This window comes from Pleurodeles waltl, chromosome 11 (genome assembly GCF_031143425.1).
Source record: "Pleurodeles waltl isolate 20211129_DDA chromosome 11, aPleWal1.hap1.20221129, whole genome shotgun sequence".
Lineage (NCBI taxonomy): Eukaryota > Metazoa > Chordata > Amphibia > Caudata > Salamandridae > Pleurodeles > Pleurodeles waltl.
The window spans coordinates 528,351,933-528,375,346 of record NC_090450.1 but is presented as its reverse complement, the minus strand read 5'-3'; the positions used below and the strand labels follow the sequence as shown (position 1 = coordinate 528,375,346).

Sequence of the window (23,414 nt, the reverse complement as noted above, 5' to 3'; positions counted from 1 at the left end):
AAAAAAAATTGTTGAATGCAACAGTGTAGATTAACATTATGTACAAAGTCGCCTAAACCGGTACGGACAATGGAGCCACTGACCGAAGATGTGCAAAGGACCACAAGACGATGAAATCATACCGGACATTCCACCCGCTAAAGACGTCAATCACAAGCACCAATACAATACGTGAGAACTGTTGTGGGGTAACAAATTCGATGGGATAATCTGATTTTCATTGGTTAAAGATAGTGGGGTGCAACTCCTTGTCCAATTAGATTTTAGGGGAATGTACAACGAAAAGGGGATAAAAAACCCTTGTTACCAGGAAGTAAATTAGAATTAGGGAGTAGGAGACTGTGAGAGGGGAGATGCTGATGTGATTTATAATGATCCAGAGACTTTGTCACTTTGCTTGGTGACTTGCAGAATTTTTATTTAGAACCATCCTTGTCCTTAGATTGCCCATTTTACACTTTACCTCCTTATGAGGGAAGAGCCCTTTTATCTGAGCCGAGTTCCTGACTGATGGCGAACCAACTGATGTCCTGAAGACGAAGACCGAACCGGAGTGCTGACCCAAACTTGGAGGGTAACTATATGACAATTAAATTGTGATTGTCTGTTTGATTTTCCTTTCTAGGTACCAACTGCTTTTCTTTTGACAGAGACCTTAGTTAGATGTTTTCCAAATTGATGTTACTAAATTATTTTGCATGAAGCCCAACATGCCAATGCTAATTAGAGGTTAGTTGAGAGAGGTTCACTAAACAGATGCAAATGGACAAATGACGGAATCTATGCTTTGTTGAACAATGCGCTAATATACTCTGCTAGGGATAGTCTATATTCACACTGTGCTATATTCTAATGTTTGTGATTCTTGCTGTGATGAAATCTTATCAGAGTTGTCATATTGTGACTATGCTATTGTGCTTCTTGATTTTGAGATTAATAAACTTGCTAGTAGTATTGTAACCAATAGGGAATAAATATCATACAATTTATATTAAATTGGTGTGGTTATTCATGACTGAAAGGTCATGGTGGTGTCTTGAGTTTAACTAAATGTCATTAACTAAAGTGAAATGCATTGTGGTAATAAATATTGATATTATTGACGTATTGATTGACATGTTGATTAGCTATCTCGTCCTAAGGTGCCTTTCAACTGGGTCAAAAGATTCATTGGCCTAAAACGAGTCCCTGGGGAAGGGGGGGGGGGGGGGTCGGGGGGGGTTCCCTTGTAGTCACACTCACTCCAAAGGGAATACCATGGTAAGGTACCCCGGCACTAGCCAGACCAGAGGCAAACCGCCCCCAACCCCGGGCTATTATAGACCTACCCCACCGTGAACTACTTGTTCAGGTAGGACATACATTATTCACCTTGAGCACCTCACTTACTGCGTGTGCTCCGTATTTCTTTTTAGACTTCAAGAGACATTATTCTCTAATGAGCCTTTCCCCCCCTTGTTCTTAGCCTTACCAGCATGCACCCCCATTAAAACTAGCAGTAGCCACTGGTGACATGTTTGGTAATTTTATTTCTCACCCTTTCTGGATGTCTGTAATTATCCAGTAAGTTTAATTTCAGCACTCCCTCTGGTTCTTTTAACCAAGAGGTTGAGTCCGCCCAAGTAGTATCATCTTACTTGGGTGGGGCTAGGTGGTCAAATGATGAAGCAAGACACTATTATGTGTGTGAGACCACCTAGTCCGTAAGGGAAACCCCCCCTCCCCCTGTAGGACAATACAGCACCCCCTTGCTTGGACATTTTCCGAATAATGATTTCGCCGCTTCAGGATCTTAAGCGACTTAATTAATACCGGTCACTGAAGGAAGACTGACCTAGTCCCACCCTCAGTTCCCACTACCCCACACCTTTAGTGATTATATAGATTTCTTTTGGGAGGTGGTGTGGGTTAGCAACACTCCCAGTGCTCTCCCTTTATGTACTTTTTTGTGTTTCTAAATTCCCCATGACTTTCCCGGGACCTCGGAAGCCTGCCTAAGTGAGTTGGGAATGTTCTCGGCGTTTTAGCATATGTGGTGTAGAATTTGCGCTTGCTCAGCTTATGCATATTGCAGGTGATTTGTGAAGTTTGTGTGAATATAGGCCAGGTAATGATGTTTTAGTAGGAGTGGGCGTACTCCGCAGTATGAGAGTAGGGAAGTCAGCATACTTCATGTGAGTGTGGCGCTTTGTGCTAAAAAATGATCCACATGGTTGGTTGGTGATGTACGGACCCGTCGTGGTCTAAGACTCCAGAGTATATTGACAAGTGTAGGAGACACTTGGGTTTATGTTGTAATTTGTGCGGTTTAATAGGTCAATCGGGCGACAAGTCGAGTTTGAGTTAAATTGTGTGTGAGTGAAACCTTCGATGGAGATTTGGCAAGTTATAAAGTGCACTAGAACAAACCATTGACAAGTCCAGAGTAGGATTTGCGGGTCGAATTCTGCTTGCGGGTGCAGGAGCTGAGAAGGAGAAAGTAGCGGCCGAGGCTTCAAGTGAAATCTCTGTAAAGTTCTGAAGCGAATGTGTACCCTTCCTGTAGTAAACCGGCAAATTTGGGTTTTTGTTGTTAAAGGTGCTTGCAATATATTGCATTAGTTTAGTGTGAATCCAGTGTAAGGAGGACAAGCCGCAAGACTTTGTCAGCTGCAGTGTGTGAGTGTGACGTCAGTGGTGCGGCGCAGGGATAGGTCAGTTGCCGAGAGGGGTCGCGCACGGATTGACAGCCGTCCGTGAGAGTCAATAGGTTGAGAAAGGTGAGCGAAGAGTGTCCTGGGAATTAAAGTCACTTCCTGATTAGATTCAAAACAAAATAGAGGACGTAAAAAAATATTTTTTCCAAGGCTTTAAAGAGCGCTCTGAAAGGAGACGCATACATTATGGCGAGTGAAGGGGAGCCTACACCGCCTGAGGGTACTCCAGCTTACATAGTAATGGAGGAAAAGGGAGTCACGCCTTGCCTGTGGATGAAGCAGTGGCGCAAATTAACAGAGAAGGAGGGATGTTTAGCGTTTCCAGAGCATGGAACGTTCAATACAAGAATTTTAGAGAACTTGAGGTGGATGTTAAGTGTACAAAAGCCGGCTCCGAGACCAGCTCAGTATGAGGCATTAGCAGTCTGGAATTTAATGGCCATACGACAAAGACAGCAAAAACTTGAAAGGAGAATAAAAAGGGCAGAAAATAATTTAGCCGAGGCTAGATGGGACAATGAGAGCAAAATGTGGAGAAGGGGAATAGTTGACGGACTTAAATTGTTTCCGGCAATTACACAAGAAGATGAGACACAGGGAAAGAAAGCCACCTGTAAGACAGACAAGGGCTCTAGTAAGTCTAAGGAGACTCAGAGGTCTTGGGTAGACGAGGATGATTCAGACGATGAAGAGTTTGTTAATCAGTTGTTACATGATCGCCCGCCACCATATGCCATAAATGATACTGCTCCAAGCACTAGTGCGGGTCCTGGGAATCCAACACAAAGTAAGGAAGTTACAAATGCAATGCAGACAAGTGATACGGTTTTGATACAGAATGGTGTCAGTGTACCCACTGCACGAGACGCACAGATACAGTTGCAACCTCCGCCACAGATAATCTATCCAGTTGTCCCAGTACTAGAGACAAGTACAAGTCTGATGGTGCCGCCTGATCCGATATACACCAGATCAAAGCTAGTGCAGATTGAGCCAACTCCACAATTGCTACCCCAGCCGCAGCAACAACCGATTCCGGGTTACAATCCAGTGGCAGGGCCTCTGTTAGTACCTGCACCAGCTACAGTGAGTCAAGCTTTGGGAGTTACTGCTCCACGGGGTTTGGGACCTGGTCAGACACCAGCTGCCATATCATTGCCAATTACTGTTGGTCCCCCAGTACCATTGTATGCGCAGGGTAAGCCTGGTGTATGTGATCAGGGGGTGAGAACCCTAGAGGTAGTAAGAGGAGAGCTCACAGGAACTCCTCAGCCGATAACATCAAGAGAACAATCAGCAGAAGGACTCCGGTCCTTGTTAGACATTAGTCCGATTGGGGCTCCTTTGGAGACAATGAGTACAAATACATCACAGTCACCACTGATGCATTCAGGGAACATTTAGTTGCAAGGTTTTTCTGCGCAACAATTGAATGAGTGGTTAGAAAAGACTTATGCTTCACAAAATATTGCAGTAACCGCAGATAAGCCAGAAAAGGAAGAATACCTAAATTTTGTGAGACTGGGTGTAGAAGCTGTGGAACTAGTGGAAGGGACAATGGGAGTGAACAGATTAGAGTCATACACAGAAGCAGACTTGAGGTATTTGTGCCCCAAGATCAATAAAGAAGTGGGCAAGGTGCATCAGAGGTTGGCAAACCTGGCAGACAAGTACAACATAGACATTGGAAATACTAAACATTTGAAAAGAAGCTACAGATTAGACTTTGATTCGAAAGATTTTGAGCACAAGAGATCTACCGGAATGAAAGCGCATCTTAAAGAGATACTGCACAGTGCGCAAATCTGGGGAGCTTTAGAGAAGTGGGAAGGCAGATGGGCAAAGAAAATAGATAAAGAGAAAGGTGAAGGTCCGGAACCAAATCAGGCTAAAGCCGCACCGGACATGGGTACAGTAAAGATGTTACCAATGAGAGAAACAGCTGGAGGGGCTCTAGTCCATGTACCATGGTCTAGGGGAGATATTCTGTCATTTATGAATGATTATCTCAGATTGAGGGAGAAGCCGATAGAATGGTACCAGCAGACAGATAGGTTTGTGAAACTTGCGAAATGTCTCTGGGAGGATTTGAATACCCTGTTTGAGATTATAGTTCCACCCGACTTATGGCTCGAGTGCAAGAGGGTTGTGGACTGGCCGACACAGGAGCCGGCAAGGGATAAGGTGACTGGAGCACCATCTGAGGAAGTGATGAAGTACTATCATAAAGTGATTGAGTTTTTGAAGCAGAAAGTGTCGCCGAAAGTGACTGATTGACAGAAAATCGATTGAACCTCACAGGAAGCTAAAGAGTAAATTCATGCTTATTATGAAAGATTGTTGAAAGCGTTCAAACATTACAGTGGCACAGAGACCATAGAACCGGAAGATATGAATCATCTTGTGTTTAGATTCGTTGAAGGGCTGAGACCAGAGGTTAGTCAAATGATTAAGAATCATTTGATCTGTTGGCAAGCAAAGCCGATTGATGAGGTGTTGCAGTATGCAAAATACTGTAGTGACGAGATTGAGTTGAAACAGAGAAAGTTGAAGGAGAAAGTGACGGTGATGCAGATCAAGGCAGCGCAGGCAGGGATGCAGGGAAATGGAATCCAGCAGATGGTATAGCAGCAACCGCAAGGGAATGGCATGTTTCAGGCACAGCCGAGAGGCCGAGGTTTTGTGAATCGCGGTCCAGACTTGAATACTGTTGTGGTTCAAAATGATGTACAGGGGATGAAAAAGATGTTACCATGTCACGCGTGCGGGGGCGTGGGGCATTGGAAGCGGGAATGCCCAAATGTGGTGCAGGATGGTGTTGTTCAACAAAGCTGTGATGTCAGTACATTTCAAAATGTAAGGGGTCCAAAGATGAGGGGCCAAAATCAAAACTTCCAGAATAACATGGTTCAGATGCAGGGGTTACAGCCCATGCAGCAAATACAAATGCTGTGTGTTCAACCAGCACAAATGCAGCAGGTACAACAGCAGGTTCCCATGGTACCTAGACAGCAAATGCAATTACCATTAGCTCCAATGGGACAGCAACAGGTGATGCTTCCTCAACAGTTCACAGGCCAAATGATGAGTCAAAATAACACAGTGCAACAGTTCCTATTGCGTGGTGAGGATGGAATAAACGATGAATGGTCGGATGATAGTTCAGACAGTGAAGAATGCAGCCTTGCAGCGTTCCTAGAAGTAGATCAGAGGGGACCCTATGTAGAGGGAAAGGTAATGGATCACAAGGTTTCATTCCTGGTTGACACAGGAGCTACACACTCTACAGTCCAAAGTGCAGAGGTCCCGAAATTGCCACTTTCAGGGCGTACCATAAGGGTGGTAGGAGTGGCAAATCAGTATTTTACAAACCCGATTACAGACCCAGTTCAAGTTGAGATTGGACATTTCCAGGGATTACTTAAATTCGTAGTCTGTGAATCTAGTCCCGTGTCCCTACTGGGAAGAGACTTACTGTGCAAAACAAAATGCACGATTACCTGTTCTAGTGAAGGGATTGAAGTGCAGACAAACAGTGATGATGAAGGGGATGATGGACAATTTATAGATCTAGAGACGGAAAGTACGAATGAGGAATACCCTCTGATAACCTTATTCCCAATGCTTACAGTGACTGACTTGCCACCTGAGTTGCAGGGAACAGTGACAGAGAAGGTGTGGGACCTGACAGGAAAAGAAGTAGACCTGATAAAGGGAGTAGAACTAGTTAAGGTACAGGTTAAGCCGAACGCAGTGTTTCCTCAGGTGCCGCAGCATCACATGGCACAAGATGTCCTCATTCAGGTGTCACAGATAATTGCAGACTTTGTAAAGCAAGGAGTTCTGAAAGAAGTGATGAGCAGCCCGTGTAATTCACCAATAATGGGTCTGAAAAAGCCTTGTGGGAAGGTTTGAATTGTTCAAGACCTGAGGAAAATAAACAAGATTGTGGTAAAGTGTTGCCCCATAGTGCCAAACCCAGCAGTGATCATGTTTCAGGTTCCGTGTGATGCAGAGTGGTTCACAGTTGTGAACCTGTCTCAAGCATTCTTTTCGGTGCCTCTTCATGATGACAGCCACTTTCTCTTCAGTTTCAAATTCCTGGATAAGGAGTACAGTTGGTGCAGAATTCCTCAAGGGTTTTCTGAGCCACCATCCATCTTCAGTCAAATATTGAAGAAGGATTTGGAGTCGTTGGAACTGCCTTTCAGTTTGACTCTGGTACAGTACATTGATGACTTGCTGATTGCATCCTGAACAAAAGATGACTGTAGGTATGACACAATTGCCTTACTGAACCATTTGGGAAAGAACGGACATAAAGTGTCCCCAAAGAAGCTGCAGTACTGTCAGAGAGAGGTAAAGTACTTAGGTCACTTGATCGAAAAGGGTTCCAGGAGAATATCAAAAGAGAGGGTGACAGCCATACTGCAGATTAATCCCCCGACAACCAAGAGAGATGTCAGGATGTTTTTGGGAATGGTGGGCTACTGTCTTCAGTGGATTCCCAACTTTTCGATTATCTCCAAACATTTGGTGAAATTGACAGGTAAAGAAGTTAAGGATGACCCAGGTACTATAATCATGTCAGAGGAAGAGATGGAGGCATTCATGGAATTGATAGAGTGCATGTGCAGGGCGCCAGCTTTGGGTATGCCTGACTACACAAAGCCTTTTCTACTGTTTTGTCATGAACGTGATGCCTGTTCTTTGTCTGTCTTAACGCAGGTCCATGGAGGTGCAAACCGCCCAGTAGCATATTTTTCAGCTACTTTGGACCCAGTCGCAGCAGCCTTACCGGGTTGTTTGCGTGCAGTTGCAGCAGTTGGTCAGAGCCTCACACAGTGTGAAGGCGTAGTGATGGGACATCCCTTAACAGTAATGGTTCCAAATTCAGTTGAAATTCTGTTAACCCGAACTAAGACTCAGCACATGGCAAATGCTAGGCTGAAGAAATATAAGACCATTATACTGGGGTCTCCGAATGTTTCTCTCAAGAGGTGTACTGTATTGAACCCGGCAACTTTACTTCCTGTTGAAAATGCTGAGATTAATAATACTGAGGAAGTAGAACATGACTGTCTTGAGGTAACAGAACTATGCACCAAACCCAGACCTGACATCAAAGATACCCAATTAGAAGAAAATGATTACATTATGTTCGTTGATGGTTAATGCTTGAGAGACTCATTCGGAATATTGAGAGCTGGCTAGCCGTGTGCACAATCACCGGTATCCTAGAAGCTTCCTAGCTCGAAAGAGTGCACCCTGCACAAGTGGCTGTATTAATTGCCCTTACTAAGGCATGCCACGCAGCTGAAAACCTGAAAGTCACTATCTATACTGACAGCAGATACGGATTCGGAATTGTGCAGGATTTTGGCCAATTGTGGCCACAGAGGGGTTTCAAGACCTCTTGTGGCTCACCAGTGAAAAATGGCGAAAAGAGTAAGGATTTGTTGCATGCGATTCAGTTACCTCTTGAAATTGCCGTGGTGAAATGCAATGCTCCTGCTAAATCACAAGACTTTGGGCCTGATTCTAACTTTGGAGGACGGTGTTAAACCGTCCCAAAAGTGGCGGATATACCACCTACCGTATTACGAGTCCATTATATCCTATGGAACTCGTAATACGGTAGGTGGTATATCCGCCACTTTTGGGACGGTTTAACACCGTCCTCCAAAGTTAGAATCAGGCCCTTTGTGTCAATGGGAAACGGCTATGCAGATCAAGTTGCAAGGTTTTGCACATTGAACTGTGTATCGTTTAAGGAACAGTGGGAACTATTACCTGAAACTGAAAATGAAACATGTTTGAACTTTGCATTAAGAGTGGTTGATACATTAGATGAGCTAAAATCACTGCAGGGCCGTGCTAGCAGAGAGGAAAAACGCTCTTGGCAGAGAATGCAATGTGTACAAAGGTCTAACGACTTGTGGGTCTCGGAAGAGGGGAAATTGGTTTTGCCAAACAGTCTTTTGTCACAGTTTGCAAGACTTTACCATTGTCAGGCACATCCTGGGAGAGACGCAATGATCAGATTATTCAAAATTGATTGGTTCAATCCAAAATTCAGACAAGCCGCAGAGGTTACCTGTCACAGGTGCATCATCTGTCAACAGATGAATGCCGGAAAAGGGACTGTGGTGACTTTGAGCCACATAAGGAGAACTGGAGGTCCGTTTAGCAAAATGCTGATGGATTTCATTGAGATGCCTGTGTGTGGAGGCTTGAGGTACGTGTTGGTGATTGTGTGTGTTTTCAGTCATTGGATTGAAGCATACCCTACACGAAGGAATGACAGTCTCACAGTAGCAAAGCTGTTGCTTAGAGAGTTAATACCACGGTTTGGATTTCCGGTCTCTTTAGAATCAGATAGGGGCAGACACTTCGACAATGAGGTGATAAAGCTCTTGTGTGCTGCATTAGACATTGAACAGAAGCTGCATTGTAGCTACCGCCCTGAAGCATCAGGACTAGTGGAACAGATGAATGGTACCTTGAAGTTGAGAATGGCAAAGATGTGCGCAGCTACCAATATGAAATGGCCAGACGCATTGCCCTTAGTGCTGATGTCAATGAGAAACACACCTGATAAGAAGACAGGACTATCCCCCCCATGAAATTCTGATGGGCAGAGCTATGAGGTTGCCCGCAGTATCAGCAAATGCTCTTGTGAATATCACGGATGATATGGTGTTGGACTACTGCAAGGGTCTGGCTGATGTGGTCCGCTCTTTTTCTCACCAGGTGGAGGCTAACACATTGCCACCGATCAGTGATCCAGGTCACACCCTGAAAGCCGGTGAATGGGTGGTTGTCAAGAAACATGTGAGGAAGTTGTGTTTGGAGCCGCGTTGGAAGGGGCCATATCAAGTAATACTGACCACAACCACTGCTGTGAAATGTGCAGGTGTTCCAAACTGGATACATGCCAGTCACACAAAGAAGGTGACATGTCCAATTGATGAGGAGCTTGAAGTCTCCAAAACAACAACTGCAGAGAAGGAAGTCTCAGGGCCGGAGAGTATTCAAAGGGGAACTGGGACCGAAGGAGAGCTCACTGAGGACGGCTTACTCCCTCAAACAGTAAACGAGTTCGAGAGAGGAGACAGTGAGCCTATCTCAGCGGAGGCAACAGGAGAACCGAGACAAGGAGAGGTTCTCCCAGAAGTAGACCAATACGGGTTTGAACTTGAGCCTGTTACAGACCTTGAAGACGAGGGGGAAGGAGCAGAAGGAGGTCAAAGTACACCGACTCTTCCTGAGCCACTTGCAGGTCCGTCAAGAGAAAACACCATAGCACAAGAGGAGGGTGCTGTTCAACGTCCTGAAAGGCCAAGCAGAAAGAAAACGCATAAAGGTGATAACTGGCCAAAGAAACAAGCTGCAAGGGAGAAAGTCATCCCTTGTGACACAATAGAGGAAGAGGTTGATACAACCAGAAGGGAGGATCTTAGTGAAGGCAAGTTGCAGAGTGAACGCAGATTGAAAAGAAAAGAGTCGCAAACAAAAGGTACGCAGGTCCTGAATGGGCGTACGCAACATCAGCTGAATGGCAACAAGAATTCCTAGCATTCTGTTTTGATCGAGAGGTACCAGGCCAATACTACGGCACCTGAATTCAAAACAGGAGAGAGACTGTGTTAAAATAGTGAAATTGAAAGCTGAAAGAAAGAGACTGAAAAGTTACCGGATGCAACACTGATAACCTGAATTGACTTTGAAAAACCGATTATGACAAGCTGATAACCTGATTTGACAAAAGGGTCCTGGGGTGAGTGAAATGCTGTAAATACTTGCAGAAAGAAAGAGAGACTTTGAATTAAGAAAAAAAAAAGAGCTTTTAAATCGTCCTCAAGTTGATTGTTTGTTTTAAATTACTTTGCTATCTGATTCTTTACAGATCATGGCTTACACTAGAGGTAGCAGAAAGAAGGGTAGGGTGTGTGGTTGGTTAAGTGCTATCTTAGGTATTGTGTGTACAATAATAATTATAGGTGTGATTGTGAGAATGCCTTGGTTGGATAAAAAGGTGACTAACAATGCTTCAAAACCTGAGACTGCTACACTAACACCGTGGGAAAAGTTTGAGCAGGATACAAAATATTTGCATGAGGGAACTAATTCAAAAGGGGAACTTTCTACTAAGGTCTTCTATCGCTTGCTGAATGAGTATGTTGATACTATGGATGCAAGAAATTGTTATGTGTGCACAAAGATTCCTTCATCAGTACAAAAAGGGGTCACCTATCATAGTCTGCCTCTAACGTATGGGATAAGCTGTAGTTTGCTGCTAACAAGATTCTATGACCAGGAACATGTGCAATATTTTTACTCTAATTTAGATGTAGTGTTTTCTTTTGTGCCGGTGATTGAATTTCTGAATAAGTTACCTAAAGAGCATAGCATAAAATGAGTTAGAGGTTTCTTTGAGCCGACACTAACCTTTGGGACAGCTTTTATGCCCACCGCAATAATTTAACCTGTTTACTAACACCTGTAGAGAAGAGCTTTTTAGATCACACTGATGATAGACGCAAAGCACTGAAAGAAAGGCTAGAAAAGGGATTAGAAAAACGCACATATGCAAATGATTATGCTTACACCGCAATAAAGACACAAGGCAAATTAGCTATAGATGCATTGCATGTAGGTAGGCTTTGTACATATAGGCCAAAATCTGAGCATGACACTTTATTTGTGGGAACAAGTGAATGCAGGTGTTTTTGTTTCAGAGTAAATGGACATTCATGTTAAATGGACAGGATCCAGCGATCCCTGGGATCTATTACATATGTGGACTAAATGCTTATTACCGTCTCCCTAAGGGATGGTATGGGACATGTTATTTGGGGATAGTTTTCCCAAAGATTTACCAGATTGATGACTTAAAGCAAATTCCTAAAATTTCTGAATTACAACATGCTAGACAAAAGAGAGAGACAGCGGCTGCTGTCGTGGGTGACATATTTGGAGCCATAATTCCTTCAGTAGGGGTTATCTTAAACTCAATAAAGATTCGAAAGTTGTCTACTATTGTGGATAACATGCTGACAAATTTCACAGGGGCTATACTCTTGATGGATACTGAACTTGCTGCGGAAAGAGCTATGACTCTTCAAAACCGGCTTGCTTTAGACATTCTTTTAGCGAAGAGCGGCGGAGTCTGTAAGATGCTTAACGAGCGCCATTGCTGTGCGTTCATACCTGACAATAGCAAGAAGATTAGAAGTATGCTTACTAACCTAACAAGAGATAGTGCAGACTTGAAGGAGCTGAAGGAACCTGGAGCTTGGGAGAAAGTTGGGAAAGGAATTACTAGAGTAGGGATTTGGTTTACTAATATTTGGAATGGGGTACTTGCAAAAATATTAAGGGGTTTACTAATTGTTCTGATTTGTTTATTGGGTTTATGGGGAGCATGCTAAATTAATGAAAGAATTAAAAGAAATTTGACAAAACTAAGTAAAAGAAATGAAGAAAACGAAAGGAAGAAAATGTTTAATGAAATTTGGGAAAGCTCACACAAAGGGCAAGATGTTGAGATGCGCATTATGCGCAAGGTGAAAGGTTGAAAGGGAAAGGTTTGTGTGATGACAAAGGTCATCAGAGGAGGGACTGAGAGAGCGTAGCTTCTATAATCTATATAAACATGAAATGTTTGTGAACTAATGTATAATAATGCTGCATAGAAACTGTATTAACATGTTTTGCTAAAACGTGCACTTGAAATGTGCCCACGGGGAGTGGCCGTCAATGTATACAAGACTAATAAAATTGACTAATATTGATGAATTATTATGGTTTTACACTAATCATTAATAATTATGTTATTAAAGTTTTGCTAACAAGTCTTCTAGGCCTTAGTTAGCATGAGTCGAGGCCTAGCTGCCTGACTCTCATATTAAATGTAGTTTTCTAACGTGCAGTGTGCTGACTTGCTAAAGGACATGAACTCTTGTTTTTTTCCAAAAGTTAGAAGCTGAATGTAACTGTAGTAAATCCGTTCTCATGAAATTCATCCTGCCTGTAGTAACATTTTTAGTTGAATGCAACAGTGTAGATTAACATTATGTACAAGGTTGCCTAAACCGGTACGGACAGTGGAGCCACTGACCGAAGATGTGCAAAGGACCACAAGACGATGAAATCATACCGGACATTCCACCCGCTAAAGTCAATCATAAGCACCAATAAAATACGTGAGAACTGTTGTGGGGTAACAAATTCGATGAGATAATCTGATTTTAACTGGTTAAAGATAGTGGGGTGCAACCCCTTGTCCAATTAGATTTTAGGGGAATGTACAACGAAAAGGGGATAAAAACCCTTGTTACCAGGAAGTAAATTAGAATTAGAGAGGGGAGATGCTGACGCGATTTATAATGATCCAGAGACTTTGTCACTTTGCTTGGTGACTTGCTGAATTTTTATTTAGAACCATCCTTGTCCTTAGATTGCCCATTTTACACTTTACCTCCTTATGAGGGAAGTGCCCTTTTATCTGAGCCGAGTTCCTGACTGATGGCGAACCAACTGATGTCCTGAAGACGAAGACCGAACCTGAGTGCTGACCCAAACTTGGAGGGTAACTATATGACAATGAAATTGTGATTGTCTGTTTGCTTTTCCTTTCTAGGTACCAACTGCTTTTCTTTTGACAGAGACCTTAGTTAGATGTTTTCCAAATTGATGTTACTAAATTATTTTGCATGAACCACAACATGCCAATGCTAATTAAAAGGTTTGTTGAGATAGGTTCACTAAACAGATGCAAATGGACAAATGACGGAATCTATGCTTTGTTGAACAATGCGCTAATATACTCTGCTAGAGATAGTCTATGTTCACACCGTGCTATATTCTAATGTTTGTGATTCTTGCTTTGATGAAATATTATTAGAGTTGTCATATTGTGACTATGCTATTGTGCTTCTTGGTTTTGAGATTAATAAACTTGCTAGTAGTATTGTAACCAATAGGGAATAAATATCATAAAATGTATATTAAATTGGTGTGGTTATTGATGACTGAAAGGTCATGGTGGTGTCTTGAGTTTAACTAAATGTCATTAACTAAAGTGAAATGCATTGTGGTAATAAATATTGATGATATTATTGACGTATTGATTGACATGTTGATTAGCTATCTCGTCCTAAGGTGCCTTTCTACTGGGTCAAAAGATTCATTGGCCTAAAACGAGTCCCAATGTGTAATAATGAATCATAAAGGGATACCTTACCAGATGTTTTGGTAAGCAGCAAAGTAAAGTAGAGAATTCCATTTTTATTTAACTTTTAGATATTATCTATAATGTTACATCAACAAAATCTTTAAGGAATTTTACTATTTGTTAATATTTCTTAGTAACTAACTTTAGTAGGCTACCATGTCTGTCAAAAAAAAGTTTCAAATGTTCTTGAATTGTAATTATTTGTGTCTGCTTGACATTTTCTGGTCCTGTCTTCTACATCCATGCAGAGTCCATGCAATTAGTCTTCTAGCCGCTGTGCTATTTCCAGTTTTAACAGATCTTTACAACAGAGCTTTAACCCCTACTCAGTTCATTCTTCAGTGGCCAATAATAATTTATTTGAGGGCATGTGACCACTATCAATGCAATAAGCCTTCTTCTCACCTTTCTCAGTTTTCTCGACCTTCTCAGGAACACAAGGCCAAACATTTGCTCTCATCAAACCACCCTGTCCTCTACATCCATGCCAAGTCCATGTCATGTTATTAGGTCTTCTAGCAGCTCTGCTATTTCCAGTTTTAACAGATCTTTGCAATAGAGCTTTAACCCCCTACTCATTTCAGTCTTCAGTGGCCGGTGTAGTGCAGACTTTTGATCCCATGTAATGTCCTTAAAGGCATGTGACCGCTAGCAAGGCAATTGTAGCTTTTTATGATTAAGTACAGGAATTGCAAAATGGAATTTCTACGCAATGTCTGTGGTGGCATCAGTTGGTGGCCTGCCTGCTATGTCTACAATGGAATCTCTATTAGATCATATTTTAGCCATCACTTGGGCTGACGTCTTGACTCCATGTGACCTATGTGAGGGAAATAATTGGCTGCAACTGTAATTGCAACCATTGCTACCCATGTAATCTCTAGGAAGACATTTGGCTGTCACTGAAAACTGTAATCGTAACTGCATTGAATAAAAATGCTTGGTCACACTAAGTTTAGATTAATAGGTTGTTGTGAATTACTCTGCAGGTCCCTCGTAGAATTTTGGAATGAGACCTGAACCACTGAGCCGCATCTTGTGCTCGATACTGTGATCAGACAGAAGCTCTGTAACATCTTTGAGGGACTGGTGAGGTACAAGACAGCAAGCCACAGGGATGGACTGTATTACATCATCCATGATGCGACTGCTACTGGAATAAAAGACAATATAACACGTCCAGCTGGGAGAATGGTGAGTAGCAGGAATTCAACTAGCAGAGACAGGCCTTTATTGTAGAGAATGTTTATAATACTTCAAAGCATCCAATTGTAGTTACAGATCTCTATGTGCACAAGTTGCATGTCCTGTTATTGAGTGGGATTTGTTTACAAGGATTAGAAATGAATGCTGCAACCTCTGACCTCTAGGTCGTGTCTGTGAAGCAATGTGTTCGAGACCAGCAGAACTGCTGGCGTTGTTCAATAAGGAATCCCTAGAAGGACATTGGTTGGCTGTGAGCAGAAATGCAGCTTTTATCTTCATGTATTGTCATATTTCGTTCCATATAAGTGCTCTCCCTTTGATGGACCTGTTTGTGAAGCCCTGAGCAGTGCATTGTCGTGATGCAATGACAGTGTAACTAATTATAACTGGAATCTCTGTGGGTTTTCAGTTTTGGATATTTATCACAATAGACACCTAGCGTCCACCATCTAATCCTGGTTGGCTCTCAATGTTCGAGAAGATGAAATGTAAGCCTTCCAAGTGCTAGACACTCATCAGGAGAAGAGTCAAAACATTCTCCAGTCCAAACAGAAAGGAGGGAGATTTCAGGACTTCAGACAGAGATACAGGAGGTCAAACACTAAACTCTCAGTGAATAGCTTGGTGCTATCAGGCTTATGGAACTTCTCCACTTTCTTCGACTGCCTGACTAAGCAGAATTAGAGGAAATGAACAGATCAAGTTAAATGAATATGGGACTCACAACATATATTCCAGCAACCCTCACCCAAGAAACACACTGTGGAACAAAATGTAGTCGTTATATGCTATGACAGAGACAAAAAGTTCAGTTTGACAAAACTGCTTAATTAAGATAATGTGATTCACCATGACTTTGTGGGCAAGGCCTTCAGCACAGAGCACCTACAGCAGAGTTGTGCTTCCTTCAACATGGGATGCATCAGTAAAGATGCTACAAGAAATTGCCTATAACAACAGATTGCTTCCCCCCTTAATCTTAGCAAACCTCCACGATTTTTCAGAAGACGCACAGCAGTGGTACTGTCTTGCAGTTCAAAACCCTTCTCTTAATAATGTGAACGAGGGGGAGAGCTAGACAAATACCTTTCAGTCCAACCAGACTCATGGCTCTCTATCTGACTAAACGGCACTCATCGCAATTTCTTAAAGGAATAAAGCGAACTCAGCAAGAAGAACCTATGTTGAGAGCTAAGATATGACTTACACTTGATTATTGTTTAGGCAAGGGAGTGAACAAACCCCATATATTTAACAACTCTGCCATTCTGTATCCGGCTCTCTAGCACTTTAACCAGCCACCAGTGGAGTGCTGTGTTACATATACAGTGGAAACCTGGCTCAGACCTCACTTTTCATTCAACGGTTCCCATGTTCTTAATAATTTCTCCCATCAACCAACTGTTGTGCTGCACATCCACATAGAATCTTTGGAAGTCTTCTTTCCATCTTTGGTTCTTTCTAGCTGGTATAAAACACCTTTTTTCGTGTCCTTGCTAGATCAGTAGACCCTCAAGACAAACAAATTAGCTGGGATGGACACTACTTAAAGAACACCTTAATCTAGAAATACCTCACCTGATAAAGTGAAGTGTCTACTCTTTGATAAGTGTCATCATTGTCATATTTTGGTTCCCTGGTTACCCCATGTCCTAAAAGCTCAGAAACTCTTCTATAAGGAAGTGGGAGAGAACTGACACCAAGAGTATTTATTCCCCAGTGCCCGTCATAACTTGCAGGTAGCACTCCATAAGTATAGAACAGATACTTGAGTGACACTCGAGGAAGTTTTAAGTGGATGAAAAGGCTACAGCTGATTATTGCTCCAAAGGACATTTTCAAGATGGTTGCCTTCCTTTCCCAGTATAGTTGCTCCAACGTATCGAGGCAGCCTTCTCAAATGCTCTGTGAATTAATTTCTTATGTTTTTCATGAAAAAGCTGAAAACAAATCGGAGTTTTGGTACGCTTGCTTTTCATGAGCTCCACCGGATTCTTTTCACACCCTTTCTACTACTGACAATAAGCCTTCTTCTCACCTTTCTCAGTTTTCTCTACCTTCACAGGAACACGAGGCCAAACGTCTGTTCTCATCAAACCATCATGACCTCTACATCAATGCCCAGTCCATGCTTTTAGTCTTCTTGCTACTGTGCTATTTCCACTTTTAACTGATCTTTGCAATAGAGCTTTAACCCCTCCTCAGTTCAGCATTAATAGAAATAGGCTATTGTAGCCCTGTTGTTAAAAGATACTTACAGCAGGTCCTCATGGTCTAAATAATCTCCATCCTATCTCTCTTCTCCTGCTCCCCATAATTCTAGAATAGAAAGTCAATACGTATTTGTCTTCCTTTTGGAATCCAAAAACATCATTGAGCTTACTCAATCGGAAGCCTTCCTTTCCATGGCATCCAGTCGTTCTCTGCCTCCATCTTGGATGACTTAAGACAGAGGTCTTCAAACTGGGGGGCCTCAAGTGATCCGAGAAGGGGTGCCAGGCTCTGGCCAAAAGAAGCTAGACACAGATAACAGTGTTTTGTTTTAAGCAGACACATGTTCTTGCATTTTTAAAAAGGTAACAGTACTTAATTGCAGTGTTTAAATACGTCTAGACATAGTTAAACATTGCCATCTTTATAAAATATTTGTGAAAACTTATGAAGGGGGGGGGCAATGATTTTTATTTTTCAACTGGGGGGCACAGCATCAAAAGGTTTGGAGATCACTGTTATGATATAATACATCAGGGGTAGCTTTTTGCTAGATCTATCTGCAGCCTTTGATGCTGCATTTCACAGCATTCTGCTTAGAATTCTTCACCAAGAAGGCAAAGGCTCTTGCTTAGACTGTGGCATATTTGAATGGAAATATCACAGGATATCCATTGCCCCACTTTCAGCTCAGATTTCAGACAAATATTGTTTGGGTTCCCTCAAATTTCCTCCCTCGGTTCCACCCTTTTCAATATTTATGTTGGTCAATTAGTAGCACTTATGTGGTCATTGGTCTCTCCCTCACTTCTTGGGCCAATGACACCTATTCTGGTCTAGATGGACGATATACACAGGAACAATTAGTCCTACTTCCATAACTATTTCATCTTGGTGGTATCTTAGATGGACAATGACACTCAAAAACATAACACGGATTAAACTGATTTTTTTATAGTGGGCAAAAGGCTCACCTTATGGCGTGTCTAAGGGTGGCCTGATAATTTAAACTAGTTACCCACCAACAATACTTCAGCTCACCATCTCTGTTTTATCTTTCATCTTAGTCAATATCCCCCATACCTGTAGCTTCTCTTCCTCTTGCTTCTTTCACTTCTGTTCAGATATCTTTCTTATTACCATCTGCTCACCAATCAATGATACAGGTGATAATTCTTTCCGAGTGTGGGTTACCGTCGCTGACTTTATCCTGGCCTTCTTGTCTCGTCTTGAATCAGGCTCCTCTCGGTTCAGCATACTGCAGTATAGCTAATCTTTCAACTCCCACAGCATGCCCACATCTCTACCCATAGGTCCTCTCAGCCCGGACTACTGGTGGCCAAACATATCACCACCAAACCCTGCTTCCTCTTTTATTCACAGTGCTTTTCTTCAGCTGGACCCCACTTAGAGGGGAATCCATCAGGGGTAGCCTCTTTCACCATTGATATTTCTATTGGCTTTGGAACCATTGGCAGCTGTTCAGGCAGAACAATAGATTTGCAGGATACAATCAGCAATGGGAGATCACAAAGTGATGTACTACGCCAACAATATTTTTTCAGTCTCTCCCATCCTAGCACCTTGATATGAGCATAGATGACCCTCACAGAATCATTCCCAGTATTCTTAAGGAATAAGGTAAATTGGACCAAATACAAGGCACTCCCAATGAATATCCACACGCCAAGGACTGTAGTAGAAAACACACTTTTCCAATGGAAGCAATTTAACCTAAAGTACCTGGGCATTTATGCCAATGCAGGCCTTTCAACTTTATTAATGACAATATAAAACCCACATTAGATCAAGTGATGAGGAGCATTAAGAGGTGATCAGCCTTACAATTTCTCTCTCTGGAGTTGGACACAAGCACAGATGAATATAGCACCCAGATTTAACTGCGTTTAGGATGCTGCCTCTAAAAATCCCCAAACAAACCATCCAACTGTTAGACTTCAGTATAAAAACCTTTACTTGTAAAGGGCAACGACCAAGACCTTGCTACGGCAAAGCTTTATGCCAGTACTGCAAAAGGGGAGCTAAAACTACCACACAAGGAAACATACTGGCTTGCACACCACTTAGCACTGACAGTATACATTTTAACCACACACGGGGATAAATCAAGATAGAAAGAATCCTCAGGCAGGCACACAAAGGATTGGGAATTTATCATACTGGTCAACAAGATAAGATTTTGGAAGAAAACCCCATTCTTAAAGCATCATGATACGGTTGGCAGGAGATGCACTCCGTGCTCCAAGTTTCAGCACATATACATATAACAGCACCCATTTTCCACAATCACATAACACAAAAAGACCATGGACCATTACATTGGCCGTCACTGATCAGAAAAAGGATCACCCAATTAGAGTTTGCACTGCCTCACTCCTAGTATTGTTGCTATCTAGAACTTGCCCATTGTTTATATGGTATGCTAAATTCCATACACACACACCTTCAGATATCACCTCTTGAACAACATGTACCACCATGGAAACGATTCTCAGGCCCAGTATCCTGATTGTACTGGAATATTACAGAGAACCTCTTTTAGGGTCGAGTGTGCCAGCACTCTAACCTGTTGTAATCTCTCTGTGGGCTTTTAACCACGCCCACTCTTGCTATTCATTCTTAGTTGTGCTTGTCTTAAATGCTTCATTTTTATTGGTGCATTTTGTGAAATGTACCTCCTTTGTGTGCTGAGTTCCCTCCCCAGGCGATTGAACTAAGTGAACATTTCGGTTGGCCATCACACTATGTCAAGCTTCCTCCTGTTACAGCTAGTTTCAGTTTTACTTTCATCCCGGCCGCGATCCTTTCCAGACACTCACGCAAGAAGCCAATAATGGAGGCAGTGGCGCTTTGAATTGGCTTGCTCCTGTCAACTGTTTTACTTTTCATTTTCAATTTATGTGGCAAGAAAAGTCCGGTTAGGAATTAACAACGCTAATAGCTCAAACTCAAGCAAACGCAAGACCCATTGCACTGCAAATGCTTTTTTCACCTTAACAGCACTTAAACAGTGGTGGGGAAAGATGCTTGAGACTCAGTTCCCTGATGATGAGTGGGTTGAACTAATAGACAACCACAATAAGTTCCTAAGGAAAGCCCGCTTGAAGCTGTTCTACTATAAGGTTTTGCACAGGTGGCACTAGACTCCAAATAAGCGGCACAGAGCTGATTTAAGCACTGCTGCGGAGTGTTGGCAACGTGGCAGGGAGGACATGGACACAGTCAATGTAATGTAGAAATGTTCAAAATGCGAATGCTACTGGAAAAGGTATGATCGTAAGTACAATCTAACTGCACTTAACTAACTGTCTGGTGGTTTTACAGGACACATCTGATCTCACTAGCTACCGTAGTACATTACTTACCACAGCGCTTCCCAACATATGACAACTGGTTTGAGGCTATGCACATACTAGCCGAGTTTTAACACTCGATCTATAAAACGAATGGCAGATTAGCTCAGTTTAAAGAAGTGTGGACTATACTTACCATCCGACACAGGTGGGAAGGACCGAGTCTCGAACAAATTTGTTGTAGGAAGCATGTCTCCTGGAAGTTAGGATTCAATATGAAGGTTGCCTATTGGATACCAAGCTGATGTAAAAATGGAGTTTCGAATAACCTGAGCTCTTACGTGCAGAGTTAACGGAAAGCAAGAGATGACTGTTTTGGGAATATCTATTTAATTGCGGACCATGGCATATGCTCAGTGGGAAGGGCTTGCGTGTTGGTAAGATTTGGTTGTATTTCCTGTGGATATGTTTCAATGATCAGATATTGTAGTTGTGCTGCTAAGTTGATGTGATGATGTAAACGCTCATTTATACTAATACGGAGTTTTAAAAGTTAAAAAAACAGGATTCCACTTAACAGCAAAGTACATTTATTTGCTATTGCCCTTCTTGCTCGGTACGCTCACCCTCTCTTCGGCGGCCCTCTTTTCCTAAACGCCACTCACTTTGCTTCGGTTGTCTCCCCCCTGCCAATCATCTTCCTAATGATCACCTTGACTTTGGCAAACCTTTGAAAACGTTTTTTTCTATAGCTCTTCGGCTGTCTTTTCCAATGGCCCTCCTTATCGCCAGGATTCCATTATTGGGCAATAGTGCACTATAGAATCGAACAGAATAGATAGAATAATAAGTAGCCAATGCGAGTCACGGAGAGCAGGTTTGATGTGATACGTCTTCTTCAGTACAGCAGTAGTAAAACCATATACTGTTACAATAGCTTGGGAGTGTAGATGAAGTCCAAGAGCAGAAAGCTGTCAAGGGGATTTTTACACGATTCCAAACGATCCACTTATTAAGACACACAATTCTGCTCCTACCACCAAAAAATTGCAAATTGTGCATAACCATTCCCATAAAGAGCCAGTTTAAGATTTGTATATCACCGGGTCATTCAAGAATGTGTTGGAACTAAAATTTATAGGGATTGTCATTCATTAGAACTACCCCATTTTTTTTACAAGACCGAAGATGTTGTCTAGCCAATTACTATTGACTTTCTATATTTTTTTCCATGAGTACAGGTCACTTACGCAAGACTTCCTTCATAAAGAACATCAACTACCGGTCAGCAAGATACAGAGAAGGCATGGAAAGACCTAAAAGAAAACCTACTCAAGAGATACTACCGATGCACGTGCATGACGAGAACGGAAACTTGAAGATATATGGGCTGAAAGTGTCCTACAATGTCTCACAAAAATCTCACTGGCACACTAGATGCCGTTAATATTCTCCAGACCCATTAACAACATTTTATACGATTAAATTGAACAGATGAAAAGATTAATTTTGCATATTCAGGTGTTACACAGGGAGGGGTTATGCTGTTCCCTCATTCTCCACAACTAACGTTTTTTTTCTGCGATCCTCTCATATCTTCCCTGGAGGCAATGTGCTCCCCTCCTACTGCTTAAGTGAGAGTAGCAGCTGCTACTCCCTATACATTGGCGCAGGACGAGTGGGAGGCATCTGCTACCAATTCCTGATCTGCACGTTTCTAGTGCCCTCTCACTCCTATCCTGCAGGTTTCACTCCTTATTGTGCTTCTACTCTGACCCTGCAGTGAGGTTTTGCTGCCCCTCACTACTCTAACATCGAAAAATTTCCAATCCCTATCGTTCCAAGACTGGGGTTCCGCTGCCCATCCCCAATGCCTGTAAAGTGGCCACGAGTCATGTATGTCACAGGCAGTCTTTTTTTTTCTTTTTCTTTTTAGCCAACAGCACTTCTGGATTTCTGAACTTATGCTTAAAATATGAATTCGAAACTACAAGTCCCAGAATGTTACATGGTATTATAGTTGAAAATCTGCACTAGTTGAAGGTATCGCATACCTTGGGTTCAGTAATTTAATTCCATTGCACTAGAACTTATGTAACCTCTCTTTTTATTATTGTAGAAAAAGTTTTGTCTCCTCTTGCTACTCCCTTTCCTGATGCCATCCTTCGCTCCGCTTGGACACACTCGCCGTCAGATACTCACCTCCCCAGTTCCCTCAAAGCTGGTATCATAGAGGCCATCTCCAGTCCCTGCTCCAGCATCTTTTCAGCTCCCTGCTGTCAGTCACAACCCTTAGATCCTGATCCGGAAGCAGCGGCAACCCTCAGAAGCGCCGAAATTTTCGGAATAGCAGCATGCAGTGCAGGGAGCCAATCGGATCTGCCGTTGTAATCATAGTTTATAATGAAGTCCAATCAGAGACAGTGACACAAAATAGCTTCCTCGCGTTTGAGATTACAGAGCAGCCTGATCGCAGAGTTATAAAGAACTAGACTGCTAAGTGAAAACACGCTGTGCCGCTGACGCAGACTGGACATACTGAGACTTTCCCCGATGGTCATTCAGCAGGATTTCAGGCAGGGCACAAGAAGTTAGCTATACATAGCATATAACTGGACCGTGTGTTGTTAATACGCATATGCAACTGGTGTTTCACGAATAAGTAGAAATGTCTACCAAATTTAAATTAATGAAAACTCTTTTTAATTAGTAACATAGGTAGTCAAACAAGACAATTGGCTTTGCAGC

At 42.4% G+C, this 23,414-nt stretch overlaps 1 protein-coding gene across 2 annotated transcripts in view; it reads right to left on the bottom strand.

The window, feature by feature from the left end:
- ATR (ATR serine/threonine kinase) overlaps window positions 1–23,004 on the bottom strand; it is a 488,241-nt gene extending 465,237 nt beyond the window's left edge. For both annotated transcript variants that reach the window (XM_069213920.1, XM_069213921.1), the window contains exon 1: window positions 22,869–23,004. In XM_069213920.1, coding sequence (XP_069070021.1) covers window positions 22,869–22,927 — 59 coding nt within the window. In that variant the 5' untranslated portion in view covers window positions 22,928–23,004. The remainder of the gene's footprint in view (window positions 1–22,868) is intronic.
- Window positions 23,005–23,414: the final 410 nt, after the last annotated feature.